The sequence below is a fragment of the Anomaloglossus baeobatrachus genome, chromosome 5 (assembly GCF_048569485.1).
Source record: "Anomaloglossus baeobatrachus isolate aAnoBae1 chromosome 5, aAnoBae1.hap1, whole genome shotgun sequence".
NCBI classification, from domain to species: domain Eukaryota; kingdom Metazoa; phylum Chordata; class Amphibia; order Anura; family Aromobatidae; genus Anomaloglossus; species Anomaloglossus baeobatrachus.
This window is the reverse complement of record NC_134357.1, coordinates 492986776-493008295: the sequence shown is the minus strand read 5'-3', so window position 1 is coordinate 493008295 and position 21520 is coordinate 492986776. Positions and strand designations below refer to the sequence as shown.

The 21520-nt window shown below is 41.9% G+C and overlaps 2 protein-coding genes across 3 annotated transcripts in view; one reads left to right on the top strand and one right to left on the bottom strand.

The window, feature by feature from the left end:
- The window catches only part of LOC142312809 (uncharacterized), a 30173-nt gene extending 25941 nt beyond the window's left edge, over nucleotides 1–4232 (bottom strand). The window contains exon 1 of the mRNA XM_075351793.1: nucleotides 4184–4232. Within this exon, the coding sequence (XP_075207908.1) occupies nucleotides 4184–4232 (49 nt within the window). The remainder of the gene's footprint in view (nucleotides 1–4183) is intronic.
- A 1497-nt stretch (nucleotides 4233–5729) lies between these two features.
- LOC142310391 (uncharacterized) lies at nucleotides 5730–14037 on the top strand. 2 transcript variants are annotated; one of them, XM_075347914.1, is made up of 6 exons: nucleotides 5730–5884; nucleotides 6014–6193; nucleotides 6276–6399; nucleotides 6483–6580; nucleotides 6778–6868; nucleotides 12813–14037. In XM_075347914.1, exons 1-6 carry the CDS (start codon nucleotides 5807–5809, stop codon nucleotides 13973–13975), a joined length of 1734 nt encoding a protein of 577 aa, XP_075204029.1. In that variant the 5' UTR covers nucleotides 5730–5806; the 3' UTR covers nucleotides 13976–14037. The 2 variants fall into 2 exon arrangements, with proteins under 2 accessions (XP_075204029.1, XP_075204028.1); XM_075347913.1 differs by having other exon boundaries at nucleotides 12810–14037.
- The last annotated feature ends 7483 nt before the right edge of the window (nucleotides 14038–21520 follow it).

The following is a 21520-nucleotide window of genomic DNA, read 5'->3' as shown; positions in this document are numbered from 1 at the left end:
TCTATCAGGTATACAATAAAATAAGACTGGCATCTGAGACGGTCCTTTATCAGAAAATCTTCCGAACCAGATGAAGGGCAAAAATATTTCCTCTTATGTTGGATGTTGGATTGACTTACAGAATAAACTTTTTTTTGCAAAGCATCAATATGAGCCTGCTTGCAACACAGAGTTCACCGTACCTGCGGCGCCCCTGCAGCTTCAGGCGCCACAGGGTACTGCACCTCATCTGGGGTGCAGTATTCATCTTGGATACGGAGGAGGTCATCACCAGTAAACCACCATAACACATCCAACACATAACATGGGAGCTCTTTCACTGGGACTGGGCCAGGGTATGTGTCGGGGGTGGCTATCACGAGTTATGGGACCTCCTGTCCACTAGTTCAGCAACCCAGGAGGCAGGGCACCTTCAGGGGAAGTTAGGATCCATCTCACACAGAATTCAGTTAGCGCCAGGTCGGCACCCAGGAAGGGGGTCAAGAAGGCAACAGAAAGAGACATCAGGAAAAGAAGACAGAATAGAAAGAGGCCCATGGTCCGGAGCTGGAGGCTCGACTCGGGTTCTTAGGAAGAAGGGGAATCCTAGGGTACGCGAGGAGTGCAGCAACCACCCGTGACCCGTTCTACAGCCCAGAAGCTGGGGTGGAGGGAAGACCACTGGAAAGGACACACAGAAGGAAACACCGGCCTTGACCTCCTAACTATCCTGGATTGGCTGGAGCCCATAACAACAGAGCACGGCACTCCAAAGGCGATGTAATCTCAGTGAGTAAAGAACTTTGACTGTAACCTCTGTGTCGTCCCATCACTGCCGGCGCTCCCATCATCGCACCCCTGCGCCATAGGCGCTTAGTACTCCCAACATCCTCCCTGGGGTCATAGCTCTGCCTGTGGAGAGCTGTACCATCCGAACTGTGTGATCATGATCATCTCCAGAGAAGACCTCCCGCAGCGGCGGCTAATACTTGGCCGAACACTACAGGTGGCCTCACGAATACAACACCCCATCTCCACTATTATTGACACCACTGGGGTCTCAGAACCCGGCCCGGTTGCAGTGACATCCCAAACCGACACTGGCCCGGTGATGAGTAATCCCAAGACCCCGTGAGCATGTCATACCCGTTGAACTTCTGAACCTACTGGGGGCTACAAAATTTCTCAGGGTAGGGGCCCTTCTAAAAGTGATACCTGGATGAGTAGGCATAACATCCTTTAAAATAGGATCTTTTAATAACATATTGTATTAAAAGACGACTTTAAAAGTCCTGGAAGTAACAAATATCGCAACAATCTAGAAATTACAAAACAAAAAGGAAAAAGAGAAAAAGAACAATGCAAAAATATTTCTTGGAAATATAACAGAATGCTGAGAGTCTAGAACTGTGGGATTTCCTGGGGATCGTAGTAATACACTGGCTGGAGGCTCTATCCACAGCCCTATATAGGGGATCAGGATAAACAAAGGGAAGAGAAGAAAGGTTATGGTATTTTTTGTGTTAATAAATGGGGGGGGGGGTGTTAAAAAATAACTAAATTGATGATGATATTACAGAGATAGAAAAAAATAAATAAAAATAATGAAAAACTTTGAATCTCACAATTGTGTATTATTTATCAAAGGTGAAAAGGAGAAAACGGAAGAAAAATTAAAAATTGTGTGTGTATAGTGACGGGTTGTGCAAAATTTGATATGCAGTGCGAATGTTCAGAGACCACGAGCAGGAAAGTCCTTATGGGTAAGAAGTGTTGAGAGGTTTCATATAGTAGTGCAGACATAATATACAGTGTGTGTGTGCAGAGACCGCGTGCGGCAATCGTACATATGAGGGTAACGCACTAGAACTAGAGAGAGTTCATATAAGCAAAAAAAGCAATATGTGTGAAAATTAAAATTTCTTTTTGTATAAAGGCCCTAAACAGACCCAGTTAGAAGCCATGGAGGTGGCGGTCCGCCTGCGGGTTTTCATGTTGTGCAAATACAGATGAAGCCGCTCAGGAAGCAATGAAGAAAAATCCATGGAGGAAAGTAATTAATGAACATTTCTTCAGTTTTAAAAACAAAAAGGAATGTTGAAATAATGAGTTTTAATAGAATTAAAGAATATTAGTTATTGGTGGGGAGTGTTGATGTGCACCATATATTTGTATTCCTTAGTATAGTGATTCTAGCTGTGAAGGTTCAGAAAGCAAGTGCCAGAGCAAAGCAGAAGTGCGCATGCGTGAGGGGTAACAGGAGTTTAGGTCCGTGGGAGAGAACCACACCGCGCATGTGTGGGGGTTAAAAGAGTTCAGACCGTGGGAATTACCTCACTGTGTCTGCGCAGATTACAGAAAGTTCACAAGCTTCAGACGAGAAGCCCTCCTGCATGACCACAGTGCGAAGGACAGTGCCGGAATAACCACACACAGGACCCTATAAGGGGTTCCCGAATCATGCACCCCATCCCTCGATTAGAAACATGAGTCAGTAACATCAATCATTTACAATTTATAGTTATATAAATGTATACATATAAACATTATTAAAATGAAACATATTTAAAAGTCGGGACCTGAATTAAGATAATATAAAATTTATATAATATAAATACGATAATATAAAACCAAGAAATCTATTAAATTGAATAAAAATATATTGAGAAAATAATATTAATAACACGGATCTGTCACCTCATTTAAACCTATAGGCTTCAAAGTGTTTAATTTGTATATCCAGAATGTTTCTTTTGTACTTAATACCTCCACTCTATTAGGGGTATTAGGAGGGATCTGTTCAATGGGGTCACCCTTAAAGCCATATTTTTATTATGAACTACTGTACAATGCCTAAAGAGTCCATGTAGTAAAAAACAGTTTTAATATTCTGCCTGCGTGAATGAAGTCTGCTGTGGAGTGTCTGAGAGGTCCTGCCCACATACTGTTTATTACACTCGCATGGAGTATTTGAGAGGTCCTGCCCACATACTGTTTATTACACTCGCATTCTATCAGGTATACAATAAAATAAGACTGGCATCTGAGACGGTCCTTTATCAGAAAATCTTCCGAACCAGATGAAGGGCAAAAATATTTCCTCTTATGTTGGATGTTGGATTGACTTACAGAATAAACTTTTTTTTGCAAAGCATCAATATGAGCCTGCTTGCAACACAGAGTTCACCGTACCTGCGGCGCCCCTGCAGCTTCAGGCGCCACAGGGTACTGCACCTCATCTGGGGTGCAGTATTCATCTTGGATACGGAGGAGGTCATCACCAGTAAACCACCATAACACATCCAACACATAACATGGGAGCTCTTTCACTGGGACTGGGCCAGGGTATGTGTCGGGGGTGGCTATCACGAGTTATGGGACCTCCTGTCCACTAGTTCAGCAACCCAGGAGGCAGGGCACCTTCAGGGGAAGTTAGGATCCATCTCACACAGAATTCAGTTAGCGCCAGGTCGGCACCCAGGAAGGGGGTCGAGAAGGCAACAGAAAGAGACATCAGGAAAAGAAGACAGAATAGAAAGAGGCCCATGGTCTGGAGCTGGAGGCTCGACTCGGGTTCTTAGGAAGAAGGGGAATCCCAGGGTACGCGAGGAGTGCAGCAACCACCCGTGACCCGTTCTACAGCCCAGAAGCTGGGGTGGAGGGAAGACCACTGGAAAGGACACACAGAAGGAAACACCGGCCTTGACCTCCTAACTATCCTGGATTGGCTGGAGCCCATAACAACAGAGCACGGCACTCCAAAGGCGATGTAATCTCAGTGAGTAAAGAACTTTGACTGTAACCTCTGTGTCGTCCCATCACTGCCGGCGCTCCCATCATCGCACCCCTGCGCCATAGGCGCTTAGTACTCCCAACATCCTCCCTGGGGTCATAGCTCTGCCTGTGGAGAGCTGTACCATCCGAACTGTGTGATCATGATCATCTCCAGAGAAGACCTCCCGCAGCGGCGGCTAATACTTGGCCGAACACTACAGGTGGCCTCACGAATACAACACCCCATCCCCACTATTATTGACACCACTGGGGTCTCAGAACCCGGCCCGGTTGCAGTGACATCCCAAACCGACACTGGCCCGGTGATGAGTAATCCCAAGACCCCGTGAGCACGTCATACCCGTTGAACTTCTGAACCTACTGGGGGCTACAAAATTTCTCAGGGTAGGGGCCCTTCTAAAAGTGATACCTGGATGAGTAGGCATAACATCCTTTAAAATAGGATCTTTTAATAACATGTTCCAATGTTTTTCCAAAACTTTATGTCATTACTGTATGTGGTAATGAAATTTGGCGTGAAATCATGCAAATTACTGGATTCAAAAGCAGCAGTTCTGGGTTTAAATTACCTTGGCTTATCTGTTACCTTACCTGGTGAGACCCTATTCTGCGCTTCTATCCACAGTATTTCCTACGTACACTGTGATGGTCAGGCACAGACTGAGTGAGTCGCGTGATGAGCGGTGAATGAACTCAGGTGAGGTCATTGAAGTCACCTGATGTCAAGTTACCTGCAGTCTCAAGTGGTGGACCGTGAGAACCTCCAGCTGTGGCCTCGGCTAACCTAAGTGACGTCACAATTGATCGCTGCTCAGTCTCTGCCTGAAACTCATAGAAGGCGGTCATGTGCCATGATCGCATGCTGAAACTTTTCATGTAGCAGAGCTGGAATCGTCGTGGGACCTCGTGTGGATTTTGCTGGACCTGCACGGGTGTTTTTGTGATTAACAAAGTGGTAAAAGAGGGTATCTGCTACATACACATCATGCACACATGGCTCCGCTACATACACTCTGTGCACACACGGCACCGCTACATTCACGTCATGCACACACGGCTCCGTTACATACACAGCTCCACTACATAGACATTGTGCACACATGGCACTGTTCCGTACACATCGTACACATGCGGCTATGCTCTATATACGTCATACACACATCTTGAGCAACTTGTGATCAAGACCGATCAGGTCCAAACGTCTTTATTTTAAAGTCGCTCAATAAATCTTTTCCTCACCTGAACTTATCAATAAAGAATTCAATAAAGCAAAGATTGAAATAAGAGTGTGAAGGGGTCACATACATACGCAACAATAGTTTACTATAACCGTCCACTGATACCGCGCCTCATCCCATCCAGGACTACACTGAGGAGCTGATCATGTGACCCCTGACTCCTCCCCTCCATGTGACATCATCACAGGTCCTGTAAGCACAGAGCAGCCATATATCTAGTGTGCGGCTCTGCAGGTGGAGGTGTGTGGAGATTCCCCATTACTGGGGCAGGCGGCATTAACCCCTTCCGCTCTGAGACTTTCTTGGTGTTTTTCTCTCGCTAATTTCTATGAATTGTGAAATTTTTGTTCCTTTTCCTCTGATAGATACAAATGCCCCAACTATGAGAGGCCGGAAGGGAGGAAACCCGTCTGTCCTCAGTCCTCGGCCCCTTTCTGCCCTCAGTCCTCGGCCCCTTTCTGCCCTCGGTCCTCGGCCCCTTTCTGCCCTCAGTCCTCGGCCCCTTTCTGCCCTCGGTCCTCGGCCCCTTTCTGCCCTCAGTCCTCGGCCCCTTTCTGCCCTCAGTCCGCGGCCCCTTTCTGCCCTCAGTCCTCGGCCCCTTTCTATCCTCACACAGTATAATATTCCCCAGAATGTTCTCATTATATGTTTCCCCTTATTATCTCCAGTCGTATTATTACAGCGGATTCTTTATGATGTTATATCGTCATCTCCCCAATCAGGTCTTTACAATATCAGATCCTCTCAGTGGAGATCTTCTATAGAAGAGAATTCTCCTGATTGCCCCGTGAAGGATGCATATGGACAGGGACAAGATGGCGGCGAGGATATTACACCTCACCCTAGAGATCCTCTTCCGGCTTACTGGAGAGGTGAGAGATTCTGATGACGTCACATTACATCATTCTTATCTATGGGAATAACAGATGGACAGAACTGGAGAGGTGAGGACTCTGGAAATGTCTGGAGTGAGATTTATTACTGTCTCTCTCCATAACCAGGATTACACAGTAGTGAAGAAGACCTCTAGTGAGCGCTGTCAGGCCCCTGTGTCTGAGGGATGGGGAAGACCCCTGAGCCCAATCACGGGGCCTCCACCTCACCCCCCGATACATGAAGACATCAATGACCAGATGATCCTGGAACTCACCTACAAGATGATTGAGCTGCTGACTGGAGAGGTGACACTGCTGGGAATGCTGGGACATTATACAGTAATGCTATGAAGGGATCGGGGGGTGACGGTATCATTGTATGTGTCAGGTTCCTATAAGGTGTCAGGACGTCACCGTCTATTTCTCCATGGAGGAGTGGGAGTATTTAGAAGGACACAAAGATCTGTACAAGGACGTCCTGATGGAGGGTCCTCAGCCCCTCACATCACCAGGTAATAGACAGGACTAAATACACACGGCCTATAATTATCTGTATGTAAGGAATGAATTCAGTCCCTGTATGTGTCTCCTCCAGTTCTATCCAGTAAGAGGACAACACCAGAGAGATGTCCCCGTCCTCTTCTCCCACAGGACTGTAAACAAGAAGACCCCGATGTTCCTCAGGATCATCAGGTAGATGGAGAGAAGGTGCCATGAAATCTCCCTATGATGTGTAGACGGCTGTGAAGGTCTTGTGCTCAGTCTTGTTTTATCCTCCAGTATTATATGTGTTATACTTGTGTAATGAGAGCGGTGGAGATGGCAGGATTAGAGCTGATTATAGATGTGACTTCTCCATCCATCTGTGACTTTTACAATATTTGTTTCAGGGGGAAGATCTGCCCCATATTAATACTACAGAGACATATGTGAGGGGTGATGAGCGGAGTAAAGAGGAGATTCCTACAGATGACCGCCCAGGTGAGTAGTGACCACTAAATGCAGAGAAGTCACAGATTCTTCTCAGTCACCGGCTGTGGCTGCTTTATCGGGGGTGTAGTTCAGCCATTTCAAATGGTCCCCATTCTACCTCTAAACTGATGTGCTGAAACTGTCCCCATTACTTTGGGCATTGGAGTCCTTCTGTTGGGGTTAGAAGTCGTGTGCTCACAGCTGCCCAGATCTGTAAACTAGAAATCTAAATGGTAGCGTACGCAGAATGTGCGGACAAGTTAGAAAATCACTTGTAGAATGATATTATGATGGCCTGTAGGAGATATCGGAGGATGATGATGCTGTTTCTAGAATCCTGCCATCATATAAGATGAATCTTCCTTCTCTGTATTTTGTGCTGCTGAATGTGATAATTTGGTCCCTACAACACCAGGTCCAGTCTTTTTGATCAAACTTTGCTTTTATGATGGACAACATTAAATGTCCAGTGAGATCCAAGTGTGAATTTCTCTACAATAGTTTCCCTTTGTTTTGACTTTTCAGTTTTATTTAAAACCGACTAACTTCAACAGAATTGCAATAAACTGCAAAAAAAGACCATTCCCCGTCTGCCGTGATCTATCCCTCAGCTGTGCGTGGCTGATGGCTCTAATATACAGATAAGAGCCACCGAGCCGCATCCTCTAATCACCCAGAGATGTGTCACAGCTCGTTACTAATATTTCGAGCTTTCGGGACATAATGTTCATCACTGCCCTGCGTTTTGCAGAGAAGTGATGCCATTATGACAGGAAGAGGAAGCGGAGCAGAGAGTAAACACATACACATCACAGACATATAGAATACACACATATCACACACACAGACATATAGAACACACACACATCACACTCACACACAGACACAGACATAGAAAACACACATATAACACTCATACCCAGACACAGACATATAAAACACACACACATCACACTCACACACAGACACAGGCATAGAAAATCAAAAAAGTCCGTGGAGCCTCTGTTAGGAGTCTCAACACAGAAACCAGCCAGATATCCCTCCGGGAAGAGCCCAGCCAAGGGGTGACTCTTTTTAGGAGACCACCATAACCACCATATTAAGTGGCCCTTTTAGTCAATATCCAACTTTTTGACAAGTTTAAAGATATGACAAGGGAAATACCAAGGCCAGGTATCCATCCACAAACAGCCGTTTCGGGGTATTGCCCTTCATCAGTGTGGAGTAGGATTCTGGCCGGGTGGGAGCAATGCCTAGTAGACCAACAAAACAAAACAATCACTTATCTCGGGGAGACCAGCCAGAGAAAACACTGCCGGCAGCCAGCGAGGGCGCTCAAGACAGTGAAATCCTAGGTACATTGCCCCCTGGGAAATATGCAAATCAAAAAAGTCCGTATTAGCCTCTGTTAGGAGTCTCAACACAGAAACCAGCCAGATATCCCTCCGGGAAGGGCCCAGCCAAGGGGGTGACTCTTTTTAGGAGACCACCATAACCACCATATTAAGTGTCCCTTTTAGTCAATATCCAACTTTTTGACAAGTTTAAAGATATGACAAGGGAAATACCAAGGCCAGGTATCCATCCACAGACAGCCGTTTCGGGGTATTGCCCCTCATCAGTGTGGAGTAGGATTTTGGCCAGGTGGAAGCAATGCCTAGTAGACCAATAAAACAAAACAATCACTGATCTCAGGGAGACCAGCCAGAGAAAACACTGCCGGCAGCCAGCGAGGGCGCTCAAGACAGTGAAATCCTATGTACATTGCCCCCTGGGAAATATGCAAATCAAAAAAGTCCGTGGAGCCTCTGTTAGGAGTTTCAACACAGAAACCAGCCAGATATCCCTCCAGGAAGGGCCCAGCCAAGGGGTGACTCTTTTTAGGAGACCACCATAACCACCATATTAAGTGGCCCTTTTAGTCAATATCCAACTTTTTGACAAGTTTAAAGATGTGACAAGGGAAATACCAAGGCCAGGTAGTCATCCACAGACAGCCGTTTCGGGGTATTGCCCCTCATCAGTGTGGAGTAGGATTCTGGCCGGGTGGGAGCAATGCCTAGTAGACCAACAAAACAAAACAATCACTGATCTCGGGGAGACCAGCCAGAGAAAACACTGCCGGTAGCCAGCGAGGGCGCTCAAGACAGTGAAATCCTAGGTACATTGCCCCCTAGGAAATATGCAAATCAAAAAAGTCCGTGGAGCCTCTGTTAGGAGTCTCAACACAGAAACCAGCCAGATATCCCTCCGGGAAGGGCCCAGCCAAGGGGTGATTTTTTTTTAGGAGACCACCATAACCACCATATTAAGTGGCCCTTTTAGTCAATATCCAACCTTTTGACAAGTTTAAAGATATGACAAGGGAAATACCAAGGCCAGGTAGCCATCCACAGACAGCTGTTTCAGGATATTGCCCCTCATCAGTGTGGAGTAGGATTCTGGCCGGGTGGGAGCAATGCCTAGTAGACCAACAAAACAAAACAATCACTGATCTCGGGGAGACCAGCCAGAGAAAACACTGCCAGCAGCCAGCGAGGGCGCTCAAGACAGTGAAATCCTAGGTACATTGCCCCCTGGGAAATATGCAAATCAAAAAAAGTCCGTGGAGCCTCTGTTAGGAGTCTCAACACAGAAACCAGCCAGATATCCCTCCGGGAAGGGCCCAGCCAAGGGGTGACTCTTTTTAGGAGACCACCATAACCACCATATTAAGTGGCCCTTTTAGTCAATATCCAACTTTTTGACAAGTTTAAAGATATGACAAGGGAAATAGCAAGGCCAGGTATCAATTCCCGGAGGGATATCTGGCTGGTTTCTGTGTTGAGACTCCTAAAAGAGGCTCCACGGACTTTTTTGATTTGCATATTTCCCAGGGGGCAATGTACCTAGGATTTCACTGTCTTGAGCGCCCTCACTGGCTGCCGGCAGTGTTTTCTCTGGCTGGTCTCCCCGAGATCAGTGATTGTTTTGTTTTGTTGATCTACTAGGCATTGCTCCCACCTGGCCAGAATCCTACTCCACACTGATGAGGGGCAATACCCCGAAATGGCTGTCTGTGGATGGATACCTGGCCTTGGTATTTCCCTTGTCATATCTTTAAACTTGTCAAAAAGTTGGATATTGACTAAAAGGGCCACTTAATATGGTGGTCTCCTAAAAAGAGTCACCCCTTGCCTAGGCCCTTCCCGGAGGGATATCTGGCTGGTTTCTGTGTTGAGACTCCTAACAGAGGCTCCACAGACTTTTTTGATTTGCATATTTCCCAGGGGGCAATGTACCTAGGATTTCACTGTCTTGAGCGCCCTCGCTGGCTTCCGGCAGGGTTTTCTCTGGCTGGTCTCCCCGAGATCAGTGATTGTTTTGTGTTGTTGGTCTACTAGGCATTGCTCCCACCCGGCCAGAATCCTACTTCACACTGATGAGGGGCAATACCCCGAAACGGCTTTCTGTGGATGGATACCTGGCCTTGGTATTTCCCTTGTCATATCTTTAAACTTGTCAAAAAGTTGGATATTGACTAAAAGGGCCACTTAATATGGTGGTCTCCTAAAAAGAGTCACCCCTTGCCTAGGCCCTTCCCGGAGGGATATCTGGCTGGTTTCTGTGTTGAGACTCCTAACAGAGGCTCCACAGACTTTTTTGATTTGCATATTTCCCAGGGGGCAATGTACCTAGGATTTCACTGTCTTGAGCGCCCTCGCTGGCTTCCGGCAGGGTTTTCTCTGGCTGGTCTCCCCGAGATCAGTGATTGTTTTGTGTTGTTGGTCTACTAGGCATTGCTCCCACCCGGCCAGAATCCTACTTCACACTGATGAGGGGCAATACCCCGAAACGGCTTTCTGTGGATGGATACCTGGCCTTGGTATTTCCCTTGTCATATCTTTAAACTTGTCAAAAAGTTGGATATTGACTAAAAGGGCCACTTAATATGGTGGTTATGGTGGTCTCCTAAAAAGAGTCACCCCTTGGCTGGGCCCTTCCCGGAGGGATATCTGGCTGGTTTCTGTGTTGAGACTCCTAACAGAGGCTCCACGAACTTTTTTGATTTACATATTTCCCTGGGGCCAGTGTACCTAGGATTTCACTGTCTTGAGCGCCCTCGCTGGCTGCCGGCAGTGTTTTCTCTGGCTGGTCTCCCCGAGATCAGTGATTGTTTTGTTTTGACAGACATAGAAAACACACATATCACACTCAGACACAGACATATAGAATACACATACAAATCAAATGTACATATAAAAATAAAAAAACGCGGACTCCGCCATATTTTTACCTTCCAGCCGAGGTAAACACACAGCGGCGGCCCGGTATTCTCAGGCTGGGGAGGGCGAGGGGCAGGGTTAATGCCCCCTCCCGCAACCGAGAATATCAGCCCACAGCTGCCCCGGGACTGTCGCATCCATTATGCGGCAGTCCCGGAGTGTCCCCGGCTCTTCCAGATGCCGTGATGCGGTGGAAATCCAGGTAATAAGGAGTTAAATTGCAGCGTATCGCTGCCATTTAAGTGTGATTTAGTTATTGACAACACCTGTTAGGTGCCACAGGTAAGTTACAGGTGCTGTTAATTACACAAATTAGAGAAACATCACATGATATTTCAAACAGTGCCAATACTTTTGTCCACCCCTTTTTTATGTTTGGTGTGGAATTATATCCACTACACTACAGCCTCCAAATAATACTTTCCCCTGATGAATCGATAAGAGGAAACGCGTTGGGAAGAGAAAACAAGGAGGGCATTGAGCATACTCTAGCTATTACCTTTGGGCTGAATTAACATTGAGCATCATGTCCCATTTAAGGTAATATCTATTTCTTTTTCTGCCAGAGAGGATGGGTGAAATATGATACCCTATTTCTGCCAGATGTAAAACAGCAATTTGAGGTAAAAAAACAGATATTGTGTGTAATTGCACTACCCTTTGGATAAGAGCATTTGATAATGAGGTACCATAGGAGTAATTGATATCTGACCTATCCTTCTCCAGTGAGATTTTGAATATCTCCTGGAATTGAATACCCAATTTGTCTGTGTCCGTCTATTTTGTGTGATTCTTTTTCACGGGTGAATATTAGACCATGAGTCGATTTTAATAGACTTAATTAAAAGCTAAATTTTAACTTTATTGCCATTTGCTGTACATTGTTCTATTTTTGGTAATAATTTTCACTAATTATATCCAATTTGGCTTTATGACAATTTTTTTTCTTTTTTTTCATTGAAGACAAATTAAATGAAGATAATACCAAAGAATTTGTGATTGCAATCATTGTCAAGAAGAAAATGAGTATTATCTGACAGAATTGCAGGGGTGCCAATACTTTTGGCCAGCACTGTATGTGTTCCAGTCAGTCTTTTTTCTGAATAGCATGCAGTTTCTTCTGACTTAGAACCCAGAACCCCACCCTATTACCAGACTCTATTCATGATCCTATATAGCCAGGAGCCTGTCTGCCCATACCTGTAGATTTTTAATAGCACATAGAGAAGTATTAAGGTTAGGTTCCCGAAAAATTAGCAATGACCTTGTCGTTGGTTTTCGGGCTCATTTGCATTGATCAATACATTTGATAAACATCTCTATTACTTTCAAATATTCATAGCAGTTTTGCAATACCATTTTTCATGTATTTTTCATGGTTCATAGTATCCTTATAGCAGTAATGCTTTACCATTTTTCATGTTTATATTTTGATAGTGGTTAGTGTGCAGCTTATTATCCTTATTATAGTCATGTATTTTTAGGCTAGCACCAAATTCACACATATAGGTGTTCCTGTCAGTCTTTTTTGTGAATTCTATTAGATTGTGAGCTGTCATTGTCATTAGTGAATAATTCTATTTTACTACATAACTTGATGTTTCTATGGACATTTTAAGTAGAAATTTTTAAAAATATTAATTTCAAGCATATTTTATGAAAAAAATAACAGGTTTTATTCTTAGCAGATAACTGTACCATGAGACCAGTGGGACAACTGACATCTTCAATTTATAAATCAGATGACTTTGCGATCACACTGGATTCAACTAAAGTGAATGCCATTTTTCCAGATATCCCATCTTTCTTTCACAGCAAAGATCTCTCATCTGATCCTATGAAACGGGTCCTCTCTGCTGAATCATTACAGACTACTAAAATAAATAAAAGTCACAAAAAAGGCATTAGAAAACTAACTGCTCTTAAAGGAATGAAGCCAATTTCAAAAAATGGAAATCGTTTTTTCCTTGAAACATCATTTGTTAAACATCAAAAAATTCACACAGTGAAGAAGAGATTTTCTTGTTCCAAATGTAAGAAATATTTTAATCACACATCAAACCTTGCAAAACATCAGAGAACTCACACAGGGGAGAAGCCATATTCATGTTCAGAATGTGGGAAATGTTTTAACCAGAAATCACATCTTGTTACACATCAAAGTACTCATACAGGGGAGAAGCCGTTTTTATGTTCAGAATGTGGGAAATGTTTTAACCGGAAATCAAAACTTGTTATACATCAAAGAACTCACTCAGGGGAGAAGCCATTTTCATGTTCAGAATGTGGGAAATGTTTTATCCGGAAATCAAAACTTGTTATACATCAAAGAACTCATACAGGGGAGAAACAATTTTCATGCTTAGAATGTGGGAAGTTTTTTATGTGTAAATCAAATCTTGTTACACATCAAAGAACTCATACGGGGGAGAAGTCATTTTCATGTTCAGAATGTGGGAAATATTTTAATACCAAATCAAGTCTTATTAGACATCACAGAACTCATACAGGTGAGAAGCCTTTTTTATGTTCAGAATGCGGGAAAAGTTTTAGCCAGAAAATAAGTCTTGTTAACCATCAGATAATTCATACTGGGGAGAAGTCATATTCATGTTCAGAATGTGGAAAATGTTTTAACCGGAAATCAAATCTTGTTACACATCAAAGAACTCATAAAGGGGAGAAGTCATTTTCATGTTCAGAATGTGGGAAATATTTTAACTCCAAATCAAATCTCAATAGACATCAGAGAACTCACACAGAGGTGAAGCCATTTTCATGTGAAAAATGTGAAAAATCTTTTGCACGTAGATCAACTCTTCTTTATCACCAGAGCAGTCACAGAGAGTAGAAGTATTTTTCATGTTCAGAATATGGGAAATGTTTTCCTCAGAAATTGCATCTTATTAAACACCAAATAACTCACACAGGAGAGAAGCCTTTTTCATGTTCAGAATGTTTTAAACACAAGTGTAACTTTCTTAAACATCAAAAATCCCACACAGGAAAAAGCCATTATCATACCTAGAATGTGAAAAATGAATAACAGGAAAATCATATTTTGTTGACCATCAATAATAACTCTCACCGGGAGAAATTAAATATTTTATTGACAGATTAGACAAAAATCACATAATAGTCGTAAAATGAGAAAAGTAAATTACTTTAGAACTTACCATATTTTCTGGACTATAAGACGCACTTCTAACAAAAAAACCCCAACTTTCTGATAAATGAGTGTGTCTTATAGTCTGGAGGCAGCTTCCTGTTATGGAGAACACTGAGACGGTGTCTTTCCCAATCACAGAGAGAACCGCTGTCTCCTCCCTGTCCCACACTGATCGATGTGATCGGTGCAGAGCAGGAGAGGAAGCTGCCGACACCTGCACAGAGGCTGCACATCCTGAGTGAGCGGCTGAAGAACCTTCCACCCCACAAGCTCCAGGACTTTTCAGGTCATAGGATCAATCACATACCCTGTAAGGGACTGTAAAATGGGGTGATGTGTACACAGTGTCTTTGTATATAAATGTATATACAGTGAAGATCACAATTTCCTAAATGTTGTGCTCATTGTGTCGTCCTATGTGATTTTATCCTAACATGAGAAAACACGCAGGATTTTAAGCTTATTTTAAAAATTGAATTTTTTCAAAAGCACATAATAAAAATGTAAATGAAATAAATGTAAAAGAATACTGATCAAAATTAGAGAACACTTTCAGATACCTGCAAGCTATTGGTGTTAATCTGGCACCTGGTGCTAATTTCCTTAATTATCTGACAAACCCTACATAACTGGCTCCTAACTTTCCAGTTTGCAAAAATGGTGTGCCATTCCAAAGTACTGAAACCCTCCGGCAGCAGGTTGTCCAGATGAAGGCCAAAGGGGTAACCCTAACAGCCCTAGCAAGAGAAGTTGCTTGTTCCAAGTCTGTGATTTCGAGAATATTGCATCTTTACAACATCACAAACTCTTTCAATTCCCCAAAGAAGACTGGTCGCTCTCGCAAGAGAGGACAGGATAATATGGAGAATCTCCATGGGCAATTGTTTCAGCACTGCAGCTGGAATTACTCGCCAGTTCAGCACTGAACAGGGTAAGGATCTGTCTCGTCATACAGTGTCACGATGTTTAAGAGTATTTGGACTGAAAGACCACTCTGCAGTGACCAAACCTCTCATTAGCAGAAAGAATCAAAAGGCTGAACTCACCTTTGGTGAGTAGCATATTGTGTGGACAGAGAAGGAGTGGTCCCTAGATAGCGATAAAAGCAAATTTACTTTATTTGGGTCTGATGGGAAACATTATGTTCGTCAACAAACTGGAGAAAGACTAAACCCAAAGTGAGTTTAGAAGTCAGTGAATGGTGGTGAAGGACGTGTCATGGTTTGGGGAATGTTTTCTGCAGATTTGGACCTCTCATACAGTTACATAAATATTTTTTTTTGTCCTGTGTATAATGTGTATAGCCATTTCTTTCTATATCTATAGCATTGTACTGTCTGAATATATTAATGTGTATCAGTATTTTTATGGTCAAATTTTATTATTATATTTATAATTTTATATACAATATGTAATTCATATTTCTGGGGTTTTTAATATATTTAAATATATTTTAATTATATATGTTTTTATATATAATCGCTCATATATATTATTTCATACACATTTTTATACATTTTACAGTTAACATTCATTACCAATATTATCGAGATTATATATATATATATATATATATATATATATGAAATCTCGAAAATATTGGTAATAAATGTTAAATGTAAAATATATATGTATAAATATTTTTTTCTTATTTATTTTTTTCTCTTTGTCTTTTCTCCCGGTTCTTAATCCTTTTTTTTCCTCTTTACGGTTACTTTTTGGCATATATATCATATGTCAGAAGCATACAGGTCCTCTTTTTCCTCTTCCCCGTGTCTCTTATAATTCTTTTGAAGCATGCGCCCTGCATCGTTTTCCCACGCTCCTGCACTTGTGTAACCTCTTGACGCTTTGCACAGTACTATGCAGTTCCTTACAAGTCTGAACTCGGTTGCACCCTCTTTGTATTCCTCCACCTGCACTGCCCCGCAGCAATCTACAACCCATTAAGGGTCTATTGCACACACTCATGTTTTACACAAAATAAGTCTTTGTATTTCATCTCTCTCTGACACGGGAGATTATGCTCATATAACATGATGGATATGCTGTATAGCTGTGCCCTGAGTGCTCTGAGTTCTCTCCTCCAGTTTGCACTCTATTTTTTCATGGTGTACAATAAACAATACAAATAACCTAAAAAAAAACCTTTTTTTTTCTCCTTTTCAGGAGAAACATCACTTAGGATTATTATTTTTTTTTCTGTTTTCTTATCACATAATGACACTTCTTAATAAATTAAAGACACACTTCGTTTTTTCTTTATTATTTATTAAATTTTAATTTTTCTGTAATCACTCTATATATATTCATAAAATACAAAAAACGTAGTTTATGTTATTTTTTTGTCCTTGTTCCTTTTTTTACATTGGCAAGACCATTCGTTGCCCTTATGTTCGCTTCGGGAACATTGTAAATCTATTCACTCTGGTATAGGCTCCCCAAGATTAATTCAACACATAAGAGATTATCATGCAGGGAATCCAGAAGTTCTCAGATTCGAAGGCGTACTCAGAGCAACCTCTTCGGGGAAAGGAGGCGACATCCATAAGTCATTACTGCAAAAAGAATCACGGTTGATAATAAACACGAAAGCCATGGGTCCCCTAGGTCTTAACGACCGCAATGATATGTCCGTGTTTTTATAACATCTTGTCATGTTGATGCATACACGGACATTCCTGTTATACATATATACATTCACCATATGTTAATTTTAACATCACCCTCCCCAATCCTCATACAGCAAATAAAAACTCCCTTTAGCCTTTGCCTCACTATCAATTAGGTCCCTTTCCTACTCCTACATTTTTTTTATGTTCCCCCTTTTCGATTACACTGGTCGGGTCTTTGTGAATAAAATTATTAAACATTACTGGAGCTATAATGAGAAAAATTATTGTTGTTAATATATGAATTACGATAATCAATAAATATAAATGATACTATAAACATATATACAAATATGCAATATATATATAAAAAAAATCAGAACGCATAAAAGTGAGTTTTGTAACTGGATGTCTTGCTTATTTGTAAATCTAATTTTTCATAATATTATAGCAGATTACACATAGAACAATAACAAAAAGAGCACTACATTTATTTCAGAAGAAAGTACTGTTTATTTGAAAAAAGTGTTGTTTATACAAGACCAGTGCGAAAAAAGAGGGGGCGCAGAAGGAAAGGTCAGCCCTTATTTAATCCTATTTGATTTTTGTCAATTTCTGGGCTGCGCTGCGTTTTCTTTCTAAAAAATATCTTGTATGAATTTTCCTGACCTGCAATAGGAATTAGAATGAATATTTATGTCTTGTAACGATTTTGTATGTTCATGCAGCAGTCTTGTAAAAGTTACATATTATGCAGCAATCTGCTGTTTTTAAACGTCACTACGTCAGCTCTGATGACTCATAAATATGGTCACCTGATCACACAGACTAGACTCGTTAAAGCGCTACCCACAGCGCGAAACGGCTGTCGTCCGTCTGCCGTCCCCGCACCTCCCCCTCTCCCCGTTGTTCTTGTGATTATGTCTGCAACTGCAGAATAAACAAACTTTTGCCTACTACTCGAGTGAGCTGCCGCTTCTTCTCTACATTTGAATCCTGGAATCTTGATCACGCTGTCAGCAGAGCACCACCCGGCACGGCGATACAAGTCCTGGAACAGCTGTCTGCTGTCGCCCGTGAGTACAGCTCCACTATACAGCTTCACGCTGCAGTGCCCGAACTTCTGATTGTAGAACAATGAATAATTATCAAGAACAGTAAATTTGACAAAGATTGAAATATCATTGTTAATATCAAGGTCCCAATTGCAGAAGTGGTTTTCACATTAATCATATACTGCTATGCCTAGTGAGGTTCCTAGTTAATGTAAATCCACTATCTTCTTACTTAGAACATTTGGGGCAGATATAGTAAGTTGGCACATCTTTTGCATTTATTTGAAGACACTCAAAATGCAACCAATTTCTGCACCAACAACAAAATACCATTTCATCGAAAGGGGTAGAGTTCCCATGACAAATTGCAGCTGAACATTTTGACCATGTGCTATGAGTATCCATTAAGGGTCTTTCAGACACTCAAATATTAGGCTTCATTTTTTTTTAAAGAAAGATGCAATTTACTAAACATTATGGACTGCTTTTTAAAGGCCTTTTTTGAACATCTGCATAATTTGTGTTGGACAATATTTACACCTATCCACACTCTTGCATTTTCACTAATTATATTGGTATAGCATTTTCCAGTAATAATAGTGTAGGCATTTAACAATCATAGCTATTTCTTTGTTGCACAGCGTCCTCGCACAGTAAGGCCCTCCACTCAGCCATGTTACAGTTTACATTGCCCAGCTGGTAGCATGCTGCAGCAATGAAACAAGATTTGAAATGTTTGTTTGGGCTCTTTCAAAGCTTTTGCATGAATCAAGAATGATAATCTCCTTTGTTTTAAATATAATCACTCCTAAGCACCAGTGCTGACCAGCTCCATATACATCTGTATTAAATGGAACCAGCAAAATATTCTTATTAAGGGCGTAGTTCTTTGCAAGGAAAGTGTAGAATAAACTATTGCACCCTCTTTCAATACTCGGATAAATGTAAACTGGACACAACAAGATTTTTTCTGTAGACTTCAATTGACAAATAAAGTTCATAATGGCTTCCTCTATAGCTTCTCCACAGAGCCAGGCAAAGGGCTCGAGGGTTTCTTTTAGGTCCGGCTTCAGATTTTGGAATTGAATAAGGTCGTCTTTTTTAGGTTCCACATTCCACGGTTCACAAATCAAATCAACAGCAATTGCCTTTTTCTTGGGTGTTGAATGTTTTGGGAATAAATTATTCCTCCAAAAATCACTGGAAAATTATTCATTCACTTGCTCATTTGTATCTTCTTCCAATTTTCTTTGAGACTCAGTGGTAAGATAAGAGTCTGGAGCAGGTAATATATCATAGTTATAATCACCAAGTTTTGGCTTCTTTCTTCCAGATTTTTTGCTTCTCCTCGCCTTCCTTTTAGAAGCAAATTCAATGAGCATGTACAGTGCTGGCCAAAAGTATTGGCACCCCAGCAATTCTGTCAGATAATACTCAGTTTCTTCTTGAAAATGATTGCAATCACAAATTCTTTGTTATTATTATCTTCATTTATTTTGCTTGCAATGAAAAAACACAAAAGAGAATGAAACAAGAATCAAATCATTGATCATGTCAAACAAAACTCCAAAAATGGGCCAGACAAAAGTATTGGCACCCTTAGCCTAATACTTGGTTGCACAACCTTTGGCCAAAATCACTGCAAACAACCGCTTCCGGTAACCATCAATGAGTTTCTTACAATGCTCTGCTGGAATTTTAGACCATTCTTCTTTGGCAAACTGCTCCAGGTCCCTGAGATTTGAAGGGTGTCTTCTCCAAACTGCCATTTTGAGATCTCTCCACAGGTGTTCTATGAGGTTCAGGTCTGGACTCATTGCTGGCCACTTTAGTAGTCTCCAGTGCTTTCTCTCAAACCATTTTCTAGTGCTTTTTGAAGTGTGTTTTGGGTCATTGTCCTACTGGAAGACCCATGACCTCTGAGGGAGACCCAGCTTTCTCACACTGGGCCCTACATTATGCTGCAAAATTTGTTGGTAGTCTTCAGACTTCATAATGCCATGCACACGGTCAAGCAGTTCAGTGCCAGAGGCAGCAAAGCAACTCCAAAACATCAGGGAACCTCCGCCATGTTTGACTGTAGGGACCGTGTTCTTTTCTTTGAATGCCTATTTTTTTTTCCTGTAAACTCTATGTTGATGGCTTTTCCCAAAAAGCTCTACTTTTGACTCATCTGACCAGAGAACATTCTTCCAAAATGTTTTAGGCTTTCTCGGGTATGTTTTGGCAAACTCCAGTCTGGCTTTTTTATGTCTCGGGGTAAGAAGTGGGGTCTTCCTGGGTATCCTTCCATACAGTCCCTTTTCATTCAGATGCCGACGGATAGTACGGGTTGACACTGTTGTACCCTCGGACTGCAGGGCAGCTTGAACTTGTTTGGATGTTTGTCGAGGTTCTTTATCCACCATCCGCACAATCTTGCGTTGAAATCTGTCGTCAATTTTTCTTTCCCTTCCACATCTAGGGAGGTTAGCCACAGTGCTATGGGCTTTAAACTTCTTGATGACACTGCGCACCGTAGACACAGGAACTTTCAGTTCTTGGAAGATGAACTTGTAGCCTTGAGATTGCTCATGCTTCCTCAATATTTAAATTCTCAAGTCCTCAGACAGTTCTTTGGTCTTCTTTCTTTTCTCCATGCTCAATGTGGTACACACAAGGACACAGGACAGAGGTTGAGTCAACTTTAATCCCTGTCAACTGGCTGCAAGTGTGATTTAGTTATTGCCAACACCTGTTAGGTGCCACAGGTAAGTTACAGGTGCTGTTAATTACACAAATTAGAGAAGCATCACATGATTTTTCAAACAGTGCCAATACTTTTGTCCACCCCCTTTTTATGTTTGGTGTGGAATTATATCCAATTTGGCTTTTTGACATTTTTTTTTTCATTGAAGACAAATTAAATGAAGATAATAATACCAAAGAATTTGTGATTGCAATCATTGTCAAGAAGAAACTGAGTATTATCTGACAGAATTGCAGGGGTGCTAATACTTTTGTCCACCCCCTTTTTATGTTTGGTGTGGAATTATATCCAATTTGGCTTTTTGACATTTTTTTTTTCATTGAAGACAAATTAAATGAAGATAATAATACCAAAGAATTTGTGATTGCAATCATTTTCAAGAAGAAACTGAGTATTTTCTGACAGAATTGCAGGGGTGCCAATACTTTTGGCCAGCACTGTATGCCTGTCATTCCCATCATTTAGACCAACTGCCATTTCAGCTGCAATAATATGGTAGCATTTCCCAGTACTGGTACAAGAGCATGATGGTTCAGGGGCAAGTTTTACAGCTTGAGCTTTAGGACCCCTGAAGTCTCTATTCAAGTAGATGACTGTGCACACAGTGAAACAATGTCCAGAGTTAACAATCATTCTAGCCATTGATGTTTGTGTAAGCTGATTTTTTTTCCTTTTTCCACAGTAAAAACTGAAGCTGGAACTTCTCCTTTTATGGCCTCAACAATTTTTTCTAATTCATAAAATTTGGGAAATTCTACTTCACTGCAGTGCTTAAGCAAATGTGAAAATTGCTCTTTCACATGGTATTTTC